The following is a 23,067-nucleotide window of genomic DNA, read 5'->3' as shown; positions in this document are numbered from 1 at the left end:
CTCTTCCTGGAAGATACTTTTAGATAATGAAGGCTGGATCCAGAGTCTTACCAGAGAAGCACTACACTATAATGAAAATTAATCATCTTTCTTTCAAAAGACCTCAGTTTAATTCCTCATTCTACTGCTGTGTTGGTTGGGTGATAATTCAAATGTTTTCTAAACTTCAGTTTCCTCTAACGTGTGCCTAAGAATAATGAAACCTACATCACCCATCTCAGAGGACATTCTCTTAAAATAATTCTCGTGAAAGGGGGACTATACATAATAAGGTACCACACACAAACACTTTAAGTTTGTTACCTCCTTTGCCTTTCTTTTTAAATATTTATTAAAATATTTAAATTTTTATAAATAACTAATATTTGTTGAAACACTGAGCTGGATACTGTACTACCTAAGCATGGTGAGTGTAATAAAACAAACCATGGCTGTAGTGTTTAGAGTCCTAAAATCTGGAAAGTAATACAGATATAAATTACAAAATATACTATAAGTATTACACAGAACAATAAGTAATATAATCTGAACAAATAAAGGAAGATGCATCCAATGACACCTGTGTGATTCATAGCAGATTTTAAAGGATGTAACATCTGAACTGCACACTGAAGGAAAAAATCAAATTTGCAGGCTGAGGCAATAGAGGTACAACACAATACGAAAAGTCTTAGAGAGTGACAAAGGCATTTCAGAGCACAGTATGCTTAGGGAACTGCAAACAGTTCAACATCATTACTATCTGGAGTGCTGGGGATGCCAGTGGGTAAAAAGAACATTAGGGACAAAGAGGTTGGAAAGCCAACTGAATTCTATTTACAAGGATCATATGAGACCTACCTGTGAGAGTGACTAGATAACTTTAACTAAAATAGGATAAAAGAAAGAAGCATACTTTTTTATGGGAATGGGCAGAGTGGTTTTGAAGCAAAGTTTTAATTTAAAATACCCCAGATCATCCAGGTGGATATAGCAAACACAATGGTTTTGAAATCGAAAAAAAGATCAAGGCTTGAAATTTAGATTTGTAAGTGTCCAGCAATTAAGAATATGGATGAGACTTTCCCAACATGTGGATGGGGCAACACTGTCCTCCAAAAGAAATAAATTGCCTTTTCCATTTTATATGATCAAAAACGTAGATTACTATATCTGAATCAAAAGAACAATTTAATTTTGATTATCCAATTAAATCAATGATCTAAATGAAAATTTCCATTTCTGAAGCTTGTTTAGTTGCATTATTTTTTGTCATTTATTACATAGTAATCTTTTATGACAACATGGTTCTCATCCAATGCTTCTTTATTACCTGAAATCCCAACAATTCCCTGTACTGATCTATACCAGATTGGGATGGCTTTCTCCTGGATCAGAATTAATGAGGCATTTACTGTGAATACATGTGAATCTGATGTTCCAGGGCATATAAAACACAAAAATAGGGACAGGAATGCATACTTAGTGGTAGTGCACTTGCCTAGCATACATGAGGCCCTGGGTCCGATCCCCAGCACCACATAACAAGACAAAAAACAAAAGACCCACAAAAGTATTCACATGGTCTGCCTTAAAAATGACACAATTATAGATTGAGTGACAAGGACACAGCAATAATGACTAGAGTTTAGAAAGCAATTTTAATGTTGAGTATTTTCATCTAGTCTTTTGACGAGTATCAAAAGGTCCTACTGTCTTTCCCAATAAGAGCTTTGAGAAAATGTAGTTTTGCTTTTAATTGCAATTTTTTGGAAGGCCACTAGATGGTGATATTGCCTGCAAAACAGTGTGTGGGGAGAGTGGTATTGGTAAATTAGTGTTTTATAACTGCAAGACTCTTTTACTTACCCCTTCTCTCTCCCTCATGCAGAAATGCAGTAAACTGTTTACTGTTCAAGAACCTATTTTATTTTGACCACAATTTTCAGAACCATAAAAGATGCTTTTCAAAACTATATAAGTAAGGGATTTGGAGATTTTACTTTTTGCAGTACTGATAACTGAAGCTAGGGTCTCACGCATGCTAGATAAGTGCTCTATCACTGAGTTAACCCCCATGCCAGGATTTTGGAGATTTTAAATACTAAAATTGAGAATAATGAGGCTCGGAGAGGTTAAGTAATTTGACCAAGAGTCCACAACAGATTAAATAGCAATGCCAAGACTAGAACCAAACATTTCCTAATTTAAGGATGTGAATTTTGTTTCTTGAATCAAAAAAGTAAACTTTATAATTTCTTCTCTAGAAAATGAAGTTAATTTTAATTTATACATATGGGAGACAAACACGCACACACAGAAGAACTCCACCATTTGGTAAAACATTGTACCTATAACTTGCTAATAAAAACTCAGAAAAGGAGATATGCTGTGGCTCAAAGTCTCTGGAAAAGTTACACTTAAAATAGTACTGAAACATAAGTTACAAAGTTCTACGGTTTCCGATGCTGAACAGAATAAAGTGTAAATACTGATATTGGAAATGAGGAAATAATTCCGGTTTAAAAACAACACTTCCCACCACCCACCTCTCTAACTTTAAACTAGTGATTCTCTTTATTTCTTCTATTATAGAACATGTAACAGGGAGGTCCATACTGATCACAGACCTCAAGTACTAGCTGTAATTCTATCCAGTTTTTCTCACATTTAAAACAAAAAGGCATATCAAAAATTAAATGAGAGTTGGGGTTGATGCTATTATAGTAACAGGCTGGAATCTGCTCTGTTTTGAAATGAAAAACATTACACTAAATTTTTAAACACTTCAGTTATCTATTGGAGCTAATTAGAAAATATTTCAAAGTAACTTAAAATGTGCATAGGTATATTACAGTAAAGTTTTGCCCTGCTTTCTGATTATAACAACAAAGTAAAATTATGAATGAAAAAAAAAAAACCCTTTGCATGTTTTAAGAAATATCTGAAAAATACATTTGTAAAGGTAGGTTTCTTTTAAAATCAGAGTATTATTAAGATTCACTGGAACAATATATATTTTGAAGGCATTCTATAAAAATAAGCTTATTTCTTCAATGGATTTTAAAGAGATTAACTGTTATCTTTAAAAGAGGGGGGCAATTTAAAGGTGTATATAAACCCCTTAATTAAGAATAAGACATTTGCTTATTAAACAACATCAATTATTTCTCTTTTAAATTTCAGTGACCAGAAAAATTCAGTTTACAATACCTGCAGATGCAAAATAAAGGATCTTAAATTTCCTGCTTTTCTAAACTCAAATTTCCTCCATGAATCCAACAGGGTAATAGAGAAACATGGTCCAGTGAACTGTCACACTTCTAACACTTCACTGGAAATCAACACTGCATTTTAAAATGGAAATCAGTGGGAAAATAGAGATGTACAAAATATGGTTTAATAGTAAATTTTCTGGAATAAATCTATTCCAAATTATGTGCACAGATATCTGCATGAAAAGAACTGATTGGATGGAACAAATGGCAATTAGGTGTTTCCCATCGTCACTGAAACGTAATAAGAAAATAAAAACAATGAGATTTATACTCATGTTATGACAAACATATACTTGTACTAAGGAAAATATAACTACAGTGAAATCTCAACCAGTAAAGCAAACAAAATCCTTAATTAACTAAAATGACCCCAAAAGAAAATGCACAGATATTTAGTCACTTAAAATTATGTCATGCAAATTATGTTTCAGATTAAGTACACATTAAGATTAGCTTTTCATTTTCTAAAAAAGGGCATTATTATACATGATGGGCATAAGAAAAAACTGGAAGCAGAAAACCTTGCACATCCTTGACTTTGCCAATATCTTTTGAGTTTTAGTCATTCAATCCTTAACAACAGCAAAGACATGGAATCAATTAAGTGTTCATCAACAGATGAATGGTTAAAGAAAACGTGGTACATATATGCACAATGGAATACTCTTCTACTTAATAGAAAGAAGGAAATCCCATCATTTATGATAACAGAGATAAAACAAACTGAAGGACATTATTGTTAAGTGAAATAAGCCAGTTGGGGGGGAGGGGACCAAAGATTACGTGATATCTTATAAGCAGAATCTTAAAGAGTTGAACTCATAGAAGTACAAAATACATGGTGGTTACCAGGGCTGGGGTTGGGGTTGAGGGTTGGTCAAAGAATATAAAATTTCAGTGAAATGGGAGAAATAAGTTTCAAGAGACCTATTGGACAACATGGTGAATATAGTTAATAGCAATGTATTATAATCTTGAAAACTGCTGAGAGTAGATGTTAAGTATTCTTACCAAAACTAAAAACAAACAGAAAAACCATGAGGTGACACATGTTCCTTAGCTCATTTAGGCATTCCACAATGTACATATATTTTAAAATTACAAATTGTACAAATAAACATACACAATTTTCACATGCCAATTAAAAACAATTTTTTTAAAAGAGAGTCATTCAATCCTATCTGGGTCTTAGTTTTCTCAAATACAAAATGAGGAGCATTAGCTTTTTAGGCTAAGTTTCTTGACACACACACATACACACCAAAAAAAAAGATACAATCCTTTCTTCAAATGTTGTGAGTGTACAGTAGGTAAAATAAAAAGAGAATGATTAATAAAAGTAGGTATAGAGGACTAGAGCCCTATCCAATTGCAACTCTGTCCACAAAATTCTGTCTGAGAGGTTTCTAGGAACTCTCAGATCCAAAACACACCATTTGAAAACCTTTACTCTAGAATAATAAACAATGAAAAGATTTTTTACAATGATGTCACAGGCACTGCAAGATTAAACAGATTTTTCACTCTGAAAAATTCAAACAAAAGAATTTTTATTTCCTCAACTAACCAAAAACTGGCAGATTCACTGAAAGCAAACGCCTATTTCTAAGAATTCCAATTTTATGTTTCATTATTATTAAAAGATGACACTGAAGAAATGACAGAATTGCCATAAAAAATTTAAATACAAAGATATATTTATATATCAATAAATCCAAAAGTAAACACAGGAATGAGCTAAACTGACTAGATACTTACGAATTCAGTTAATTTCAGATTTATTTGCATAAAATCTGCTATTTCACAAAATTACTTTATTTTGAAATTCCATATTGATTCTAACAAGGCAAGTCATATTTCACTACCACCAGGCACAGAGGAAATCAAGTTAGATACAATACCCCATCTTCAGCCACAGAAACTCCACCTTTTTAATATTTTACATATATAACTTCCTCACAATAATTAGCTTAAATAAAGAGTTCCAAGGAATTACCAAAACAATGAAAAAACAAACAAAAAGACAAACACAACTGCAGATATAACAACACACACACACACACACACACACACACACACGAAGTCTAAAACAATAATTTAAAACAACACTGGTCAGTTGGAGTGTAAGCTCAGTGGTAGAGCACATGTCTAGCATGTATGACCCTGTGTTCAATCCCTAGCACCACCCCCGCAAAAAAGAAAAAAAGTTTTAAATGTATAATTTTAAAAACATACACTAAGGTTTCTTACAAATTACAAAAATTAAGAACAACATTCTTAATGTCTGGATCTGCATCAGAAACCTAAGCGTGAATTTTTTAAATTCTGTGAAATTAAATTTCAGTTGTATTTATAATTGTATGTTTTAACAGAAACTATATTTACCTATGCCAAAAATCGATTATTTTTAAATTGAATACATAAAATTTTATAATTAAAGTAGGTAATCCAATATGGTATAAAGTGTCATTATTTTGTATATTTAAACATGAAAAGTTAATGTCACTTTTAAAAAATGTATCAATTCTTATTGATCCTTATTGTACAGATTCTAAAAGTAGACTTTAGTGTCTGCAATGTTCATTTGAAAGTATTCTTACCTTTCTTCGGAGCTATACAAACGGGCAAGTCCAAAATCAGCAAGCTTTATCTGCCCTCTGGTGGAAATAAGAAAAAATGAACAAAAGTTGTTATTCTGCTCTGAATTGACAATTTATATTCATACTCTATTCCTTTAACTAATCAAAAAGACACATTAACTTTGATTATACTGCAATATACTCCAAGATCTTACAAGAAAAGTCAAGTAGCAGCAAAATTCACCAAGTGACAAATAGTACTTTTCTTTAAACAGTTTCAGTTGCTATTATTATAGTAGTTGAGGCGTCCATCCACAGCTATGAGTTCTGAATCTGCAGATTCAACCAATTGCAGATTAAAAATATTTTGGGAAAAATTGCATCTGTACTAAACAGACCTCTTTTTCTTATTGTTATTCCCTAAATAATAGCAAATATCAACTATTTACATGAACTTTTACTAAGCATTAGGTATTATAAATAATCTGGAGATGATTTATAGTATATGGAAAGATGTACTAGTTATGTGCAAATTCTATACCATTTTAAATACAAGGAACATGAGCATCTACAGATTTAGGTAGAGGGGAAGAAGTTCCTAAAACCAATCTCCCATGGGTATCAAAGAATTACTCTACTACTATTATTACTGTCATTATTATAATAGGACTAGTATAATGGTAACTTAGGTACTATTCAGTTTGTGTTTAGAATAGTATACTTCAATGAAAATAAGTGAGAATTTTCATTATTTAGGAATAAGACAACTCTTTCAAGTCCATAATGCTCAAGAAATGTCAAATCATTTCAAATTTGTTTAATTTTCTAGCTCTAAGTGGGGCTAAGAACACAGAATATTTCCTATTAATTAAAACCATGACGAGGCCTGTCTCATTTATACTAACAAACAGTAGCAATTATAACAGTAGCAATTACAAGAGAACTACCAGAGCTGAGGTTATGCAGTTACTGAAATAGTTAACATAAGCTTCATACACACTTCAAAAATTCACTTTAAAACTGTTTAAATGTTTTAAAACATCTAAAACAAATGTTTAAAAAGATTCAAAAAACCTTTTTGTAAAGCTGAAAGCCAACAGTAATTATTAGAAGACTCATTCATAATATTTTAAGAAAGTAACTACTATTATATGTACATTACAGACTATTACTGGAAATTAATTTTATATATCTGACACAACTTTAGAGGTAGCCCAGAGCTGTCATGTACATTAAAATAGTCTGAGGCAATGAACTACTTTGAAACACTTTTTATAAAATCAAGGTATATAGTTTATAACACTTACTTTAAATATATGTATCAAACTCAAATCCATACCTATTATTTAGAAGGATATTTGAACATTTAATATCTCTATGCAAAAAGTTCTTCTTATGACAATAATCCAGACCTTCCATGAGCTGTCTCATGAATGACTTTATGTGATTTTCATTAAAATGAACCAAGCCTGATTCCAGAAGTCCCATCAGATCATGGTCCATATATTCAAACACCAGATAAAATGCACCTAAGAATGAGAATAATTATTAAATTAAAGACTTCTAATTTTATAATAACTCTTCTACCCATACAATTTGTAACAATAAAATACTGGTGGTAGGTGGGAATTAATCTTTGAAAAGTGCTACTCTGTCACTTTAATCACATTCAACTTTCTCTCAGAATGCAGAATCAATGAAATATACAAACTAGTTTTTTTCCTAAAGAAAACTTATGATAAAAATTAATTGATGAGTATGATTAATGTAAAATAAACTGTTAACCGTTTTAGATAAATTGTCTCAAAGGGGCTAAAAAGTCAGTAAAGTTCACCAAATAAAAGTGAAGAGTTGCTAAAACAACTGCTTTTAGTAAAAAGGGGAGTGGTCCCAGATGAACTTTAGATTGTTAAGCTTTCAATAAACATATACTTTGTTTGTACAACTCCAGAGTACTTGAAAACATAGAAGTTACAACTTTATTTTATAAAACCAATGTAATTCTGCAACCAAAACATAAAATAGCACTTAGTATAAACACATAAGCCATACAACTGTACTGATTAGAGATTAAAAACCTTAAAACTTGCACAAGTTGAATCCAAAGCTTTATAGAGAATACTATGATCAAGTTTAAGCTTCATTTAGCAATTCAAGAATGGAAAAGCTAACAAAAGACATTACAACTATCTGTGAAAACAGAAAAACTCTTAACATCATGACAAGTAACGGATCATAGCTCATAATCAGATCCTAATTAAAAACAGCAAAATAACTCTCAGTAAATGTCCAACAGAAAGATTCTTTCTTCACATGGTACTTCTCTGAAACCTAAAGCCAGTATCACATTTAGTAAGAAAATGCCAGGTGTTGTACACAAGACAAAAACCTTCATTATTACTAACTCTGTTCAGAAGAAGCCTTACACTAAAGGCCTATTTACCTTAGTTCCTTCAAATCACATATATCATATAGAGCTTTCAATCAAAACTTAGAAGATATGTTAAAATAGTCTAAGAAAACAAAGGAAGCACCAGAGTCAAACTTAAAAAATAGCAGACATACAGGAACTTTTTAAAACTATGATTAATATACTGAGTTCTAGTGGGAAAAAAAAGTAGACAACTTGCAAGAGGAGATGGGTACCATAAGTAGAGAACTAGAAAATCTAAGATAAAGAATCAAAAGGAAATGTTCAAAATCAAAAACATTAACAGAAATAAAGAATGCCACTGACAGACTCATAACTATACCACACTTAGCCAAAGAATCAAAGAGCTTGGGGCTGGGGTTGTAACTCAGTGGTAGAGTACTTGCCTAGCACATGTGAGGCACTGGATCCAATTCTCAGCACCACATAAAAATAAATCAATAAAATAAAAGGTATTGTGTCCATCTACAACTAAATATATATATATATATATATATATATATATATATATGTTTAAAAAAATCAATGAGCTTGAAGATAGTCAACAGGGACTTCCAAAATGACATTCAAAGAGAAAAAAGAATGAAGTATCCAATAAATAATTACAAGAGGAGTTATATGAGAAGGAAACACAAGAAATATTTGGAGCAATGATAGAAAATGTCCCTAAATTAATGGCAGACACCAAATCACAGATGCTTTCTTATATACCAACAATGAACAAACAAAATTTTAAATTAAAACCATGTATAACATCTATATGATGAAAAGTATAAAATTCTAATGGAAAAAAATCAAAGACATAAATAAGTGGAAAAACATTTCAGGTGTATGACAGAAATACTCAATTTGTCAAGGTGTCAGTTCTTCCCAATCAAAATCCCAGCAAGTTATTCTGCAGATAAGCTTGTATGGATGGCAAAAAAAAAAAAAAAAAAAACTGAAGGAAAATAAAGTTAGAGAACTGATTCTATCAAGCTAGAGTAATCTATACAATGTGATAGCAGTGAAAAACAGGTAAGTAGAAAATATGAAAACAGATCCTAAAAAAATAGTTTATCTTGGACAAAGAAGCAAAAAGGCATTTCAATGGAGAAAGGACTGTCTCTCCACAAATGCTGCTGAAACAAGAGGACATCAAAATTCAAACAAAAATGATTCTACACATAGATTTTATATCTTTCACAAAATTTATTTTAAAAAATTATAGAACTAAAGATAAAATAAAAACTAAACTCCTATAAGATTACACAGGAATAAACCCAGATGGATTTTAGGTTTCATGATGATTTTAGATACAACACTAAAATCACAATATGTGAAAGAGGAAATTAAGTTATACATTGTTAAAATTTGAAACTTCTCTCTTTGAAAAGCCTCATTAGGAGAATGGAAAGACAAGTCACAAACTAGAAGGAAATCTTCACAAAATGCAAATCTGATAAAGATTGGTATGCAATATATCTGAAGAATTTTTAAAACCTTAAAATAAGAAAACAGCTCAATTAAAAAATGGGCAAAAGATCTGAACAGATAACTTTACCGAAGAAGATATACAAATGGCAAATAAAATATAAAAAGACTCGCCACATTACTTCATCAGAGAATTGCAGATTAAAAGGAGGTACCCATTGCATGTCTTAGAGGTGCAAAAATCCAAAATAGTAACATCAAATGCTGATGAAGATATGAAGCAACAGAAACTCTCATGTTGCTGATGGGGATGCCAAATGGTAACAGTCACTTTGGAAGACAGTTTGCAGTTTCTTACAAAACTAATCATTCTCTTACCAAATGAACCAACAATTGTGCTCCTTGGTATTTATCCAAAGCTTACATCCACAAAAAACCTGTACAAGAATGTTTATAGCAGCTTTGCTCATAAATGTCATAATCTGGAAGCAACCATAATATTCTTCAATAGGTAAATGGAGAAACAACGTACAGTTCATTCACACAACAGACTATTATTCAGAAATAAAAGGCAATAACTTCAATCTACCAAAGGTAAATACTCAAAATCAAAAAAAGCCCAAGGTTGTTATATGAAGTAAATTGGTAGTAGGTGGTCCCAAACATGCAGAATAAAGTATCTAATTTAAAGTAGGGCAAATATCAAGCTATATTTTAAGACTACAGTGTCTAATTGAAAAGCAATAGTCACATGTGGCTACTGACCAATAGAACTGGGGCTACAGCAAGGTGAGAGGTGTTTTTAAGTGTATTAATACACGGTGGATTTTGAAGATTTAATACAAAAAAATAAAATCTCAATAACTTTATATTTGGGTTAAAATAATTTCACTTGTCATTTACTAATTTTAATGGTATTTCTAAAAAAATTAAACATACACAAACATGGTCAGCATCATGTATCTACTGAACAACACTTTTCTGTTGTTGTTGTTGTTTTGGGTACTGGGGATTGAACTCAGGGGCACTTAACCACTGAACGACATCCCCAGCCCTTTTTTGTATTTTATTTAGAGACAGGGTCTTACTGAGTTGCTTAGGCCCTCGCTCAACTGCTAAGGCTGGTGTTGAACCTGTGATCCTCCTGTCTCGGGCTCCCAAGCTAATGGAATTACAGGCGTGTGCCACCACACCCAGCTAGCAGTGTTCTCAAAAGTGCTTAAAAATTCTCAAAAGCACTGTTCTTAAAAGTTCCAAATGACATGGCATCACCTGCCTGATGAGAAACCAGATTGAAAAAAAAAATCTGTTTTTAAAAAAATTAATAAAATATCTTGAAGAAAATAGCAGCTACCACTTTATGTACAACAGTATTTTATCACCCAGATTATTTCCCAATTTTCTTCCAGTGTTTTCATTTTAAAATTAAAACTGAGAAAGTGATATGATAAGCTCTGAACTACAAGACAATCATGGCAAAAGTCTATGAAATCTAGTTAAATCTACTCTTTGCTCTTCTACTAGCATGTTTTGGCTGTTTTAAGCAAAACAGAAAAGTAAAGGGTCCTTGTAGATGAAGTGAAGAAAATTTATGGATATTGATAAGGTCATTAACAGTTTAGGAGGAAGAGTTAAAAAAATTAGAATTTTAAAATGGTACTTTAACACAGAATTTCTTTCTCTTGAGAGGCTGGGGATATACAGCTCAGTGATAAAGCACTATTAGCCTAGCATGCTCCAGGTCCTGGCTTTGATCCCTATCTCACCACCCCAAATAAGAAAACCACTTTGTTTTAATAATGAGGTAGATGAGGTTATCTAGAAAACACATGGTAGCTATCTACCAAATACTCTCCCCACCTGCTTAGCACTTAAGGAAGACACTTCTATGACTGCGAACTATAGGTAAAGGATGGGAGGATAATGTAAGACAGCCAGATAGAACCAAGTGAAACTCCACTAGTCTTCTCCATTAATACAGACATTAAGAATCCAAATCTTGAAATACTTTGGCAACAACAAAAAATTTCTTCACAGAGAAAAATACCTTTGTTATGACTTGAATCTACAAATGTCCTCCAAAAAGTTTGGTTGGAAAACATGATTCCCAATACATCAAGGTTCAGAGGTAGAGCTTTTATAGTCAATGACTAGATCAGAGGTGCTATAACCTCAGTGGATTAGTCCATTTGGTAGTTTAATAATTTGGATGGTAACTGTAGGTAGGTGGGATGTTGCTGGAAGAAACAAGCCACTGTGGACATGCCCTTAGACTATGTCTTGTCTCTGGTCCCACATGTTCTGCCTCATCTTAGGTCCAAAGCAAAGGAGTCAGCCAACCATGGACTGAACTTGTGAAACCCTAAGTCCCAAATAAACTTTCCTCCTCTAAGTTGTTCTTATCAAATATTTTGGTCACAGAGACAAAAAGCTGATTAACATAATCCTGAGAAGAACTGATTTTAAAACCAAAAGAATAATAGCATTTGCTTTTATTGATTTTCTTCTCCAAGTGACTATATATGGGAGGGAGAAACTACACCACCAATAATAATAAATAATAATAAATTCAGTGGTACAGATTTGAAATGAAACAATTTTTACTGATTCCAAAAGAGTATCTGACACATGACCAAAACATATGGAAAGCAATGAATCAAAACTAGCTCAATTTAATAAAATGTTTTAAAATTCTTCAGCAAGATTATTCCTAATGCTAAATTTAGAACACCATTTCAAGAAAAAGATGTGAAAGACCAACTTTCAATTATCCACTCTAGTAACTATATATATTAACTTAGATACTATTCATTCAAGACTAAGAATCAACAGCCAAAGAGTAAGAAAGCAAATCTGAGTAAAAGGTCTTTCAGAAAAGCCAAAAGATTCAAGAAGCAAGTAAACATAATATATGCTGCTCATATCAAATAAAAAAAAAAACCTGAGACATTATTATCAGATTTGACAAGAGATTATTAATATTTTTATCTTTATTAGTAGTGAGAAGATTCAGAAAAACCAGTAAATGAATGACAAAGTGAGAAATTAGAAACAGCAAGCCCAATAGCTCTTTCATGAAGTCTGACAACAAAGGGGAAGGAAAAAGAAAGTAACAACTCACAAGCAAATTCAAATTACAGAAAGTTTATTTTGTTTTAAGATGGGAGAGATGTGAGTAGGTTTAGTGCTGAAAGTAAGAAGCACCACAGGAGAGGGTAACAGGTGAAAACACAGCAGAGATAACCCATACTACAGTTCCTAGACACTAGAAGGAATCAGCTTCAAATAGGAAGGAAAATATCACTTTCTCTGAGGCAGAAGAGTGAAATGGGTACAGAGTAAGTTAAGTGCATGTAAAGTTAAAAGTTGAGAAAGTGAGTTCTCATCTGGTAAGTGTAACTTTTTCTGCAGAAAATGAAGCAATGTCTTCTATTTAAGAGAAAGGGAAAGGAAGCTGAATAGGAACCTTTGCTTTGTAGAACAGAAGGAGTTGCCAAAAGACAAAAGGATGGTCTAATAGCCCTGAAGTTCATGCTTTGTAGACCATAAATCTGAGGAGAAAATAACCGACATGATTATATAATTTTTCTCCAGCAAGTTTAGTATTTTTAAAAGTAATCAATCCAAAGTCAAAGGTTAAGGCAGGTTTGACAGGGACAAAATATCAAGAGGTATGAATTTCATGGCTAGAATCTTAGAAAATCATTCCTTACAACTCCAATAGTTACTTTTTAAAAATGCGTAATCAAAAAATAAAGTGTAAGCTATATTAGAACTCTTCTTTCTCAAATTCAGCATTAGAAATAATTTAAGGGGCTGGGTCTGTAGCTCAGTGGCACAGCGTTCACCTAGTACATGTGAGGCACTGGGTTTGATCCTCAGCAGCACTGCATAAAAAAATAAATAAAGAAACCTCTGGCCTGGTCTTGGTAGAAGAAAATCCTTAGTCTAAAAAAAAAAAAAAAAGAAAGAAAGAAAGAATTTAAGGAAGACAATTTAAAGAGGCCCCAAGCCATACATATCACAGAAGGGGGAATCAGGATATTCCTCCACTCTTCTTTAACCCTGGTTTTATTCAAGTCGGGACAAACAAAAAAGTTATTTCCTCTATTCCCTTAACCCTACACCTCTCAGCTCCAATCTTCTTAACAGAATACAAACACCATAGGTTAGGAACCTTTTCTATCTAGTTTACTGCTGCTTCCCAGCACCTAGAATAATGTGTGGTATTTAACAAGTCCCCAACAAAGATTTACTAATTCCTTCTCAAACTATTTTGGGATCTTACTTCAGCATTTTTATTCACCCCAAAGTCACGTTCAAAGACAGAAGAAACAGGAGGGAAAAAAGAGCCTGTGCAGAGGATGGAAGCATAAGTATTCATTGAAAAGGAAGGAACCTGCACTCTTCCCTTTCTCACTGGTATTAGTGGTTGTAAACAAAAAAGATACACGTACACTGCATATTGTAAGAAATCGTGGCTGAGAGTGGTGGTAGTAATTAAAAAAGACTAATTCCTAAAATGGCAAAAGAGAACGATCTGATCATTTTGCCAACCTGAAACCAATGATCTCAAACCCAAAAGTGCTTCTACCAAGAAGAGGTCCAAAGAAACCTCTGGCCATTCAAGCTTCAAACTCAGAAAACCTCATAAGCTCCTGGTTCTTCATCTTGGGGTCTCCATTCCTAGTTCAGGACTCCAAAGCCAACAAAGATAGTGAGCTAGATGGATAAGGAAATATACCCTTGCTACATTAAATGCAACAGAAGTTCAAAGAAAAGGAATCTACTCAATGTCACCACAACTGGGAATGAGAATAGGTGTGTACCTGGTCTCAAAATTTGCGTTTCAAACATACCTTCCTGTAAATATATCATAGTATATAATTAGATTTTTCACATCCTATTAAAATCATACAAACTGAAATGATAATCCATTTGAGAAAGATTTTTAGTCACTATTTTGCACATATCCTGTACTTCATTTCCTTCTCTATTCTATGGCTGTGAGGATTATGAGAGTTACCTTTGTGAAAAGTTTAAAATAGTGCCCGGCCCACAGTAAGCATTATATGTTCCTTTAAATCAAATAAAGCACTATCTATTCAATTTATTAAAAGTTTCTAATTCATTTTCTGAAAAATGTTGATTCTTATTTTTAGTAATTTTTTAAATTAATATTTTATTGGTGCATAATAGTGGGATTCATTGTGACTTATCTGTATATGCACACAGCAAAATTTGGTCAATTTCATTCCCCAGAACCTCTCCATTCCCTCTCCTCTCCCTTCCTTTGGCCTCCTTTCTGTTTTCCACGAAATTCACTCCCAGGTTTTTTTCTTTTTCTCTCTAGTTTCCACATGTAAGAGAAAACATATGACCCTTGACTTTCTGAGTTTGGCTTATTTTGCTTAACATAATGCTTTCAAGTTCCATCCATATTCCTGCAAGTAACATAATTTAATTCTTCTTTATGGCTGAATAAAATTCCAAGATGTTTTATACCATATTTTATTTATTCATTCATATGCTGACACTTAAGCTGGTACCATAACTTGGCTGTTGTGAACTGTGCTGCTATAAAAATGGGTATGCGTGTATCCCTGCCTTAATTCTTTTGAATAAATACCAAAACAGTGATATAGCTGGGTCATATGATGGTTCTATGCCTAGTCTTTTGAGGAACCTCCACAGTGATCACCATATACACTGCTTTAGTAATATTCTCATAATTTTTCTTTGAGCTATCTATGGCTAAGAGAATTACCTTGAGTTAAATAGTCAAAATTATTATTTCTGAAAAGTTTCACATGAACTGATTTCTGGCTATTAATTTATAATATTTTAATTTTTTGAACTAATCTTATCTTTCAGTTATATTGCTTTTTAAAACTTTACCTACAACTTATTTCATCTATAGTCATATTGTCATCATTTTAACATCTCAACATGTTTAAGCAACTTTTCTTTAGATTAAATATAAATGGTTCATTAAATTGCTATCATATACTACAGACTGCTTTCAGAATAGGAAGTATAGTGAGAAGCATGTGTAACCTCAGTTACACTCTGGGACAAATGTGAACAGTGCCAACATTTTAGGAGTAGCAGGTAAGTCTAGCTTTTCTTACACAATAAAATATATTGAATGAACATTATGGTGTATTAAAAATAAAAGTAAAGGTGCTTGGAAATATCAATAAAGGAAATCTTTGTAAAGTACTGCAGAAATAACAAAGTGATAAAAATATGAATTCAGGCAAGTTGGAAGTTTACTGGTTATATTCAATCTAGAACATAATATAAAATCCCAAATCACTTTAAGAAAACTCATTTAAAGCCAGAGACAAATAGCAAAAATGCTTTAGAAAGTGCAAAAATCATTTAATTTCTATAACTCAAATATTTGAAAAAATGAACAAATCCTAATGAATGCATAACATTTGTTAGACAATCCCATTATACACTAAAATGATCACAAAATATGCAAGTTCAAGTTTGGTGCCTGAAAATCTACAGGTAAACTGAATTTAAACTCTTCATTACTCCAGCAATGGTCGAGCAGAAATAATAATTACATACACTGAAATAAAAGGTAAAATGTTGAAAAAGAGAATATTAGCAACCTTCTACATCCTAAATTAAAAGTGACCATTAAATCACCAACTTTATGACCCAGCACATTTGGCTTCCAGTTTCCAACTGTCCTAGAGACATAAGACATTCTGTAAACAGAAAAATGTTAGCCATAAGCAGATTTGGGTCTATAAGGCACCAAGAAAGGTCCCTAAAAGAAAAGCCTTCTTACATTTCAAAGAACCATGTTAAGCCAGGCTCTGTCACCAGATAAGAATATCTGCCCTTTCAAGCAAGTGAGAATGAAGCAGACACTATGGCAGAACATGGATCTTTAAGAGATCCTTATGCCACTGAACAAATCAGCTCTAAAGCTACCCTATCTTTGGACTGCTTCTCTTGTAAGTTAATAAGATTTCTGTATGTAATCAGTTGGATCTTCAGTTACTTTGTGGTGGCTAATTTTAAGGTCAACTTGGCTAGGCTACAGTGCCCAGCTAGATGAGTAAAACTAGTCCAGACTTCTGAAAGGTTGTTGTTCTTTAACATAGACTGAACATCCCTAATCCAAAAATCCAAAATCCAAAATGTTAAAACATATGAAGCTTTCTGAGCACCAACACAAGTAGAAAACGCCATACCTGCCATCATGTGACTTGTTACAGTCAAAACATAGGTGCAGGGGGCTGGGGATATAGCTCAGTTGGTAGAGTGCTTGTCTCACAAACACAAGTCCCTGGGTTCAATCCCCAGTACTGGGGGGGGGGGGGGGGGGGGAAAGGGGGTGCACTAAAAGTAGTACATAAAATTAATTTCAAGCTACATGTGTAGGTATATATGACAAAATGAGTTTTGTGTTTAGACTGGGGTTCCATCTCCAAGTCTATATATATTTACATATATGCAAATATTCCAAAAATAACAAAAAAAATCTGAAATCCCAAATATTCTAATCCCAAGCATTTCAGACAAGGGATACCCAACCTGTATGAACAACATTTAAATCAGTAGACTTTGAAGTCGAAAGATTGCCCTCCTTAATGTGGGTGGGACTCATCGAATCAACTGAGAAAAAGAAAAAAGACTGAGGTATACCAAAGAGGAAAAAATTCTACCTCCAGACGACCTTTGCATTCAAGGTTCCAACATTAACTTATGCCAGAATTTACAGCCGGCTGGCTGTAAAATTACAAATTTCAGACTTGCCAGCCCCTACAATCATGCAACCCAATTCCTCAAAATAAATCTCTTCATGTATAAATGTATATTCTATTAGTTCTATTTCTTGAAGTAGCGGTACCAAGATATTCAACAACATCAATGAAACAGGAGACCTCAGAATATGTGATAAAAGATGGCAGAACAATGTAAGATAGAAAAAAATGTAAATATGCCAGTTTTTTAAAAAACTGCAGGAAAACATTCTTGAAAATTTCCAGTGGATTGGCTTCCTAAGCTTGAGACAAACTACCATCCTTCAAAAAAAGCTACCAAACAGACACAACCACAGAAAGAATAACAAAAGAACACCTGTAATGCCAGCAGCTTGGGAGGCCTAGATAGGAGAATCTAGAGTGCAAAGCTAGCCTCAGCAATTTATGGAGGCACTAAGCAACTCTGAATAAAAAACAAAATAGGGCTGGGAATGTGGCTCAACGGTCAAGTGCCCCCCAAGTTCAATCCCCAGTACACCACCCAACCCTGCAAAATCGATCTATATTTTCAATAAAGTCCTAACATCAGTTGAAAAATGTCAGAGGAACAGGCAATTACAGAAAAAAAAACATGGCAAAAAAAAAAAAAAAGAAAGAAAGAAACCTTAAAAAATGGTAAAAAAAGTATTAATTCTCTTATTAGATGGACAAAAATGAAAAAAAAAAAAGACATTAATTAGGTACAAAATTTTTACTACAGTACCAACTGGAATAAACTTTTATATGTTAATTTGGCTATGACTATTAACATAAAAAAGCTATATCACTTAATATAGCAATTCCACTTTTAGGAATATAAGTTGTACAAGTGTCAAAAAAACGCACCAAGATTTACAGTGAATGATATTTGGTAAAGCACTGTTAACAGAAGCTAAAAATCAATAATAATCTAACAAATTTCTAGAGACATATGACCTACCCATATTGAACCAAAAGAACACAGAAGTGTGTGTGGAAAAGATTTTCTCCCACTCTGTAGGCTCTCTTTTCACATTATTCATTGTTTCTTTTGCTGAGAAAAAAACTTTTTAGTTTGAATCCATCCCATTTATTGAGTCTTGCTTTTAGTTCTTGCGCTATGGGGGTTTTGTTAAGGAGGTCCGGTCCTAAGCCAACATGATGAAGAACTGGGCCTACTTTTTCTTCTATTTGGTGAAGGGTCTCAGGTCTAATTCCTAGATCCTTGATCCATTTTGAGTTGAGTTTTGTACAGGGTGAGAGATAGGGGTTTAATTTCATTTTATTGCATATGGATTTACAGTTTTCCCAGCACCATTGTTGAAGAGGCTATCTTTTATCCTTTGTAAGTTTTTGGCACCTTTGTCTAGTATGAGATTACTGTACTTATGTGGGTATGTCTCTGTGTCTTCCATCCTGTGCCATTGATCTACCTGTCTATTTTGGTGCCAGTACCAAGCCGTTTTTGTTACTATTGCCCTATAGTAGAGTTTAAGGTCTGGTATTGTGATACCTCCTGCATCACTCTTCCTGCCCAGGATTGCTTTGGCTATTCTGGGTCTTTTGTTCTTCCTGATGAATTTCATGATTACTTTCTCTGTTTCTATGAAGAATGTCACTGGGATTTAAATTGGAATAGTGTTAAATCTGTATAGTGCCTTTGGAAGTATGGCTAAGAAAATCTTTTCCACACACACTCTGGATAGAGCACTAATCTGCAAAATTTATAAAGAAATTGAAAAACTTTACACCAAAAATACAAAGAACCCAATCAATAAATGGGCTAAGGAACTGGGCAGACCCTTCACAGAAGATATACAGGTGATCAACAAATATATGAAAAAGTGCTCATCATCTGTAGTAATTAGAGAAATGCATATCAAAAACACCTTAAGATTTCACCTAACTCCAATCAGAATGGCTATTATCAAGAACACAATGGCTGGGCTTGTAGCTCAGTGGCAGAGTACTTGCCTAGCATGTGTAAGGCACTGGATTTGATCCTCAGCACCACAGAAAAATAAATAAAAACATAAAATAAAGGCATTGTGTTCATCTACAACTAAAAATATTTTTTTGAAAAAAGAACACAAGCAATAATAAGTATTGGTGTGGATGTGGGAAAAAGGCACACTCCTACATTGCTGATGGAGTTGTAAATTGGTACAGCCACTCTGGAAAGCAGTATGGAGATTCCTCAGAAAACTTGGAATAGACCCACCATTTGACCCAGCTATCCCACTCCTTGGGTTATACCCAAAGGACTTAAAATCAGTATACTCCAGTGGTGCAGCCACATCAATGTTCATAGTTGCTCAATTCACGATAGATTATGGAACCAACCTAGATGCTCTTCAATTGACGAATGGATAAAGAAACTGTGATATATACACACAATGGAATATTACTCAGAATAAAATTATGGCATTTGCTGGTAAATGGATGGAGTTGGAGAATATCATGCTAAGTGAAATAAGCCAGGACCAAAAAACCAAAGGCTAAATGTTTTCTCTGGCAAGTGGATGACGATACATAATTTGGGGGGAGGGGGGAGAAGAATGGAAGAATTTTGGATGGTGTAGAAGAAAATGGGAAGAGAGGGGTGTGGGAAGGAAAGATAGTAGACTGAGACAGACATTATTACCCTATGTATATGTATGATTATATGAATGGTGTGAATCTACAATGTATATAATCATAGAAATGAAAAGTTGTACCCCATTTGTTACAATGAATCAAAATGCAGACTGTAGAAATAAAAATTTAAAAACCCACAAAATTTAAACAAATTTCAAACAATGAAATTGAAGACGCCATTAAAAGCCTACCAAGAAAGCAAAATCAAGGAACAGATGGGTTCTCATCTGAGTTCTATTAGACCTTCAATGAAAAACTAACACCAATCCTCCCCAAATTATTCCAAAAATAGAACAGGGAACCTTTCTAAATTCATTCTATGAAGCTAGTATCACCCTGACACCAAAACCAAACATTCACCAAGGAAACAAAATTTCAGACCAATATGCCTGATGAATATAGATGCAAAAATTCTCAATAAAATTCGAGCAAATCACATACAAAAATATATTAAAAAGATAGTACATCATGATCAAGTGGGCCAGGAATGCAAAGTTGGTTCAACATTCTGAAATCAATAAACGTAATTTATCACATCAATAGACTTAATGACAAGAATCACGTAATTATCTCAGTAGATGCAGAAAAAGCATTTGACAAAATTCAGCATCCACTCATGTTTAAAACACTAGAAAAATGAGGGATAATAGGGTCATATCTCAGCACTGTATATAAGTTATATATGGTAAACCAAAGGTCAACATCTTTCTAAATGGAGAAAAACTGAAACCATTCCTTCTAAACACTGGAAGAAGACAGGAATGCCCTCTTTCACCACTTCTATTCAATAGTCCAGGAAATGCTAGCCAGAGCAATTAGTAGGAAGAAAGAAATTAAAGGGATACAAATATGAAAAGAAGAACTCTATCTATCCCTATTTGCTCAATGACATGATTCAGTATTTAGAAGACCCAAAAAACTCCTGGAATAAATGAATAAATGGAAACTTCTGGAATAAATGAATCAGCAAAGTAGCAGGATACAAAATTAACACTCATAAATCAATTGCATTACTACACATCAATAATGAATCAAGTGAAAGAGAAATTAGGAAAATTATCTCAATCACAATAGCCTAAAAAACAAAACAAAACAAAAAAAAAACTTGGGAATCAATCTAACAAAAGAGGTGAAAGACCTCTACAATGAAAACTACAGAACACTAAAGAAAGAAATTAAAGATGACTTTAGAGGATGGAAAGATCCCATGTTCTTGGATAGGCAGAATTAATATTGTCAAAATGGCCACACTACCAAAAGCAGTATAAATGATTTAATGCAATTCCTATTAAGGTTCCAATGACATTCTTCATAGAAACAGAAAAGCAGTCATGAAATTCATTTGGAAAAATAAGAGGCCCAGAATAGCCAAAGCAATCCTCAGCAAGAAAACTGAAGCAAGAGATATCACAATACTAGATCTTAAATTATACTACACAGCTATAGTAACAAAACCAGCATGGTATTTGCCCCAAAGCAAACATGAATACCAATGGTACAGAACAGAACACAAACCCACATATACATAGTTATCTCACACTAGACAAAGGCACCATAAGCATACATTGGAGAAAAGATAGCCTCTTGAACAAATGGTGCTGGGAAAACTGGAAATCCATATGTAATAAAATGAAATTAGACCCTTATCTCTCACCCTGCACAAAACTCAACTGTAAGTGGATTGAGGACCTAGGCATTAGACCAGAGACCCTGTGTCTACTACAATAAAAAGTATGCGCAAATCTCCATCATGTTGGCTTAGGAATCAAATTCCTCAACAAGACTCCTAAAGCTCAAGAAGTAAAAATCAAGAATCAATAAATGGGATTGTATCAAACTAAAAAGCTTCTTCACAGCAAAGGAAATAATCAAGAACATGAAGAAAGAGCCTGCAGAATGTGAGAAAAATTTTTGCCACCTGCACCTCAAATAGAGCATTAATCTCCAGGATATATAAAAAACTCAAAAAATTTAACACCAAATAACCCAATCAATAAATGGTCAAAGGAAGTGAACAGGCATTTCACAGAAGAAATATAAATGGTGAACAAATATATGAAAACATGTTCAACATCTCTAGTAATTAGAGAAATGAAAATTAAAACCATACTGAGATTTCAACTCACCCCACTCAGAATGGCAATTATCAAGAATACAAGGACAATAAATGTTGATGGAGATGTGGGGAAAATGGCATACTCATCCACTGTTGGTGGGACTACAAAATGGAGCAACCACTCTGGACAAAAGTATGGAGATTCCTCAGAAAACTTGGAATGGAACCACCATTTGACCCAGTTATCCCACTCCTTGGCATATACCCAAAGGACTTAATATCAAGCATACTATGGTGATGCAGCCACATCACTGTTCACAGTGGCTCAATTCACAATAGCTAAGCTTATAGAACCAATCTAGGTTCCCTTTAAAAGATGAATGGATAAAGAAAATATGGTACACATACACACTGGTATATTACTCAGCCATAAAGAAGAATAGAATTATGGCATTTGCCAGTAAATGAATGGAACTGGAGGCTATCATGCTAAGTGAAGAAATAAGCCAATCCCAAAAAAACAAAGGTCAAATGTTCTCTCTGATATGTGGATGCTGACTCACAGTAGGTGTGTGGGGGGGGGGTTGGGGTGGGAGTGGAGGTTCAGCAGATTGGACAGGGGAATGGGGGAGATAAGAATAGGAAAGACAGCAGGATGAACCAGACATAACTTTCCTATGTTCATATATAAATACGCAACAGTGTAACTCCACATAATGCACAAGAATGGAAGGTATACTCCATGAATGCTTATGCTTGGTATGCACCAAAAAAATTAATAAATAATTAAAAAATAAAAAAGTCTGGAAAGAAACCAAAAGAGGGATAGGACTGTGTCTCTTCAGGTAATCCACAGTATTTGTAGCTCCTATATATGCATATGATGTCCTTCTACTTATTTATGCTTTCTATATTTCCAGTATTTAATAAGCCAAATGTTAAATCA

At 33.5% G+C, this 23,067-nt stretch overlaps 1 protein-coding gene across 1 annotated transcript in view; it reads right to left on the bottom strand.

Moving 5' to 3' along the window:
* Window positions 1-23,067, bottom strand: part of CDK13 (cyclin dependent kinase 13) — a 99,958-nt gene that overhangs the window by 30,695 nt on the left and 46,196 nt on the right. Inside the window, 2 exon segments of the mRNA XM_079151748.1 lie at window positions 5,858-5,914; window positions 7,176-7,365. Of these exon segments, the coding sequence (XP_079007874.1) occupies window positions 5,858-5,914; window positions 7,176-7,365 (247 nt within the window).

Source organism: Sciurus vulgaris, assembly GCF_902686455.1.
Source record: "Sciurus vulgaris genome assembly, chromosome: 8".
Taxonomy (NCBI): domain Eukaryota; kingdom Metazoa; phylum Chordata; class Mammalia; order Rodentia; family Sciuridae; genus Sciurus; species Sciurus vulgaris.
The sequence above is the reverse complement of the archived record's forward strand: the minus strand, read 5'-3'. Positions and strand labels throughout refer to the sequence as shown.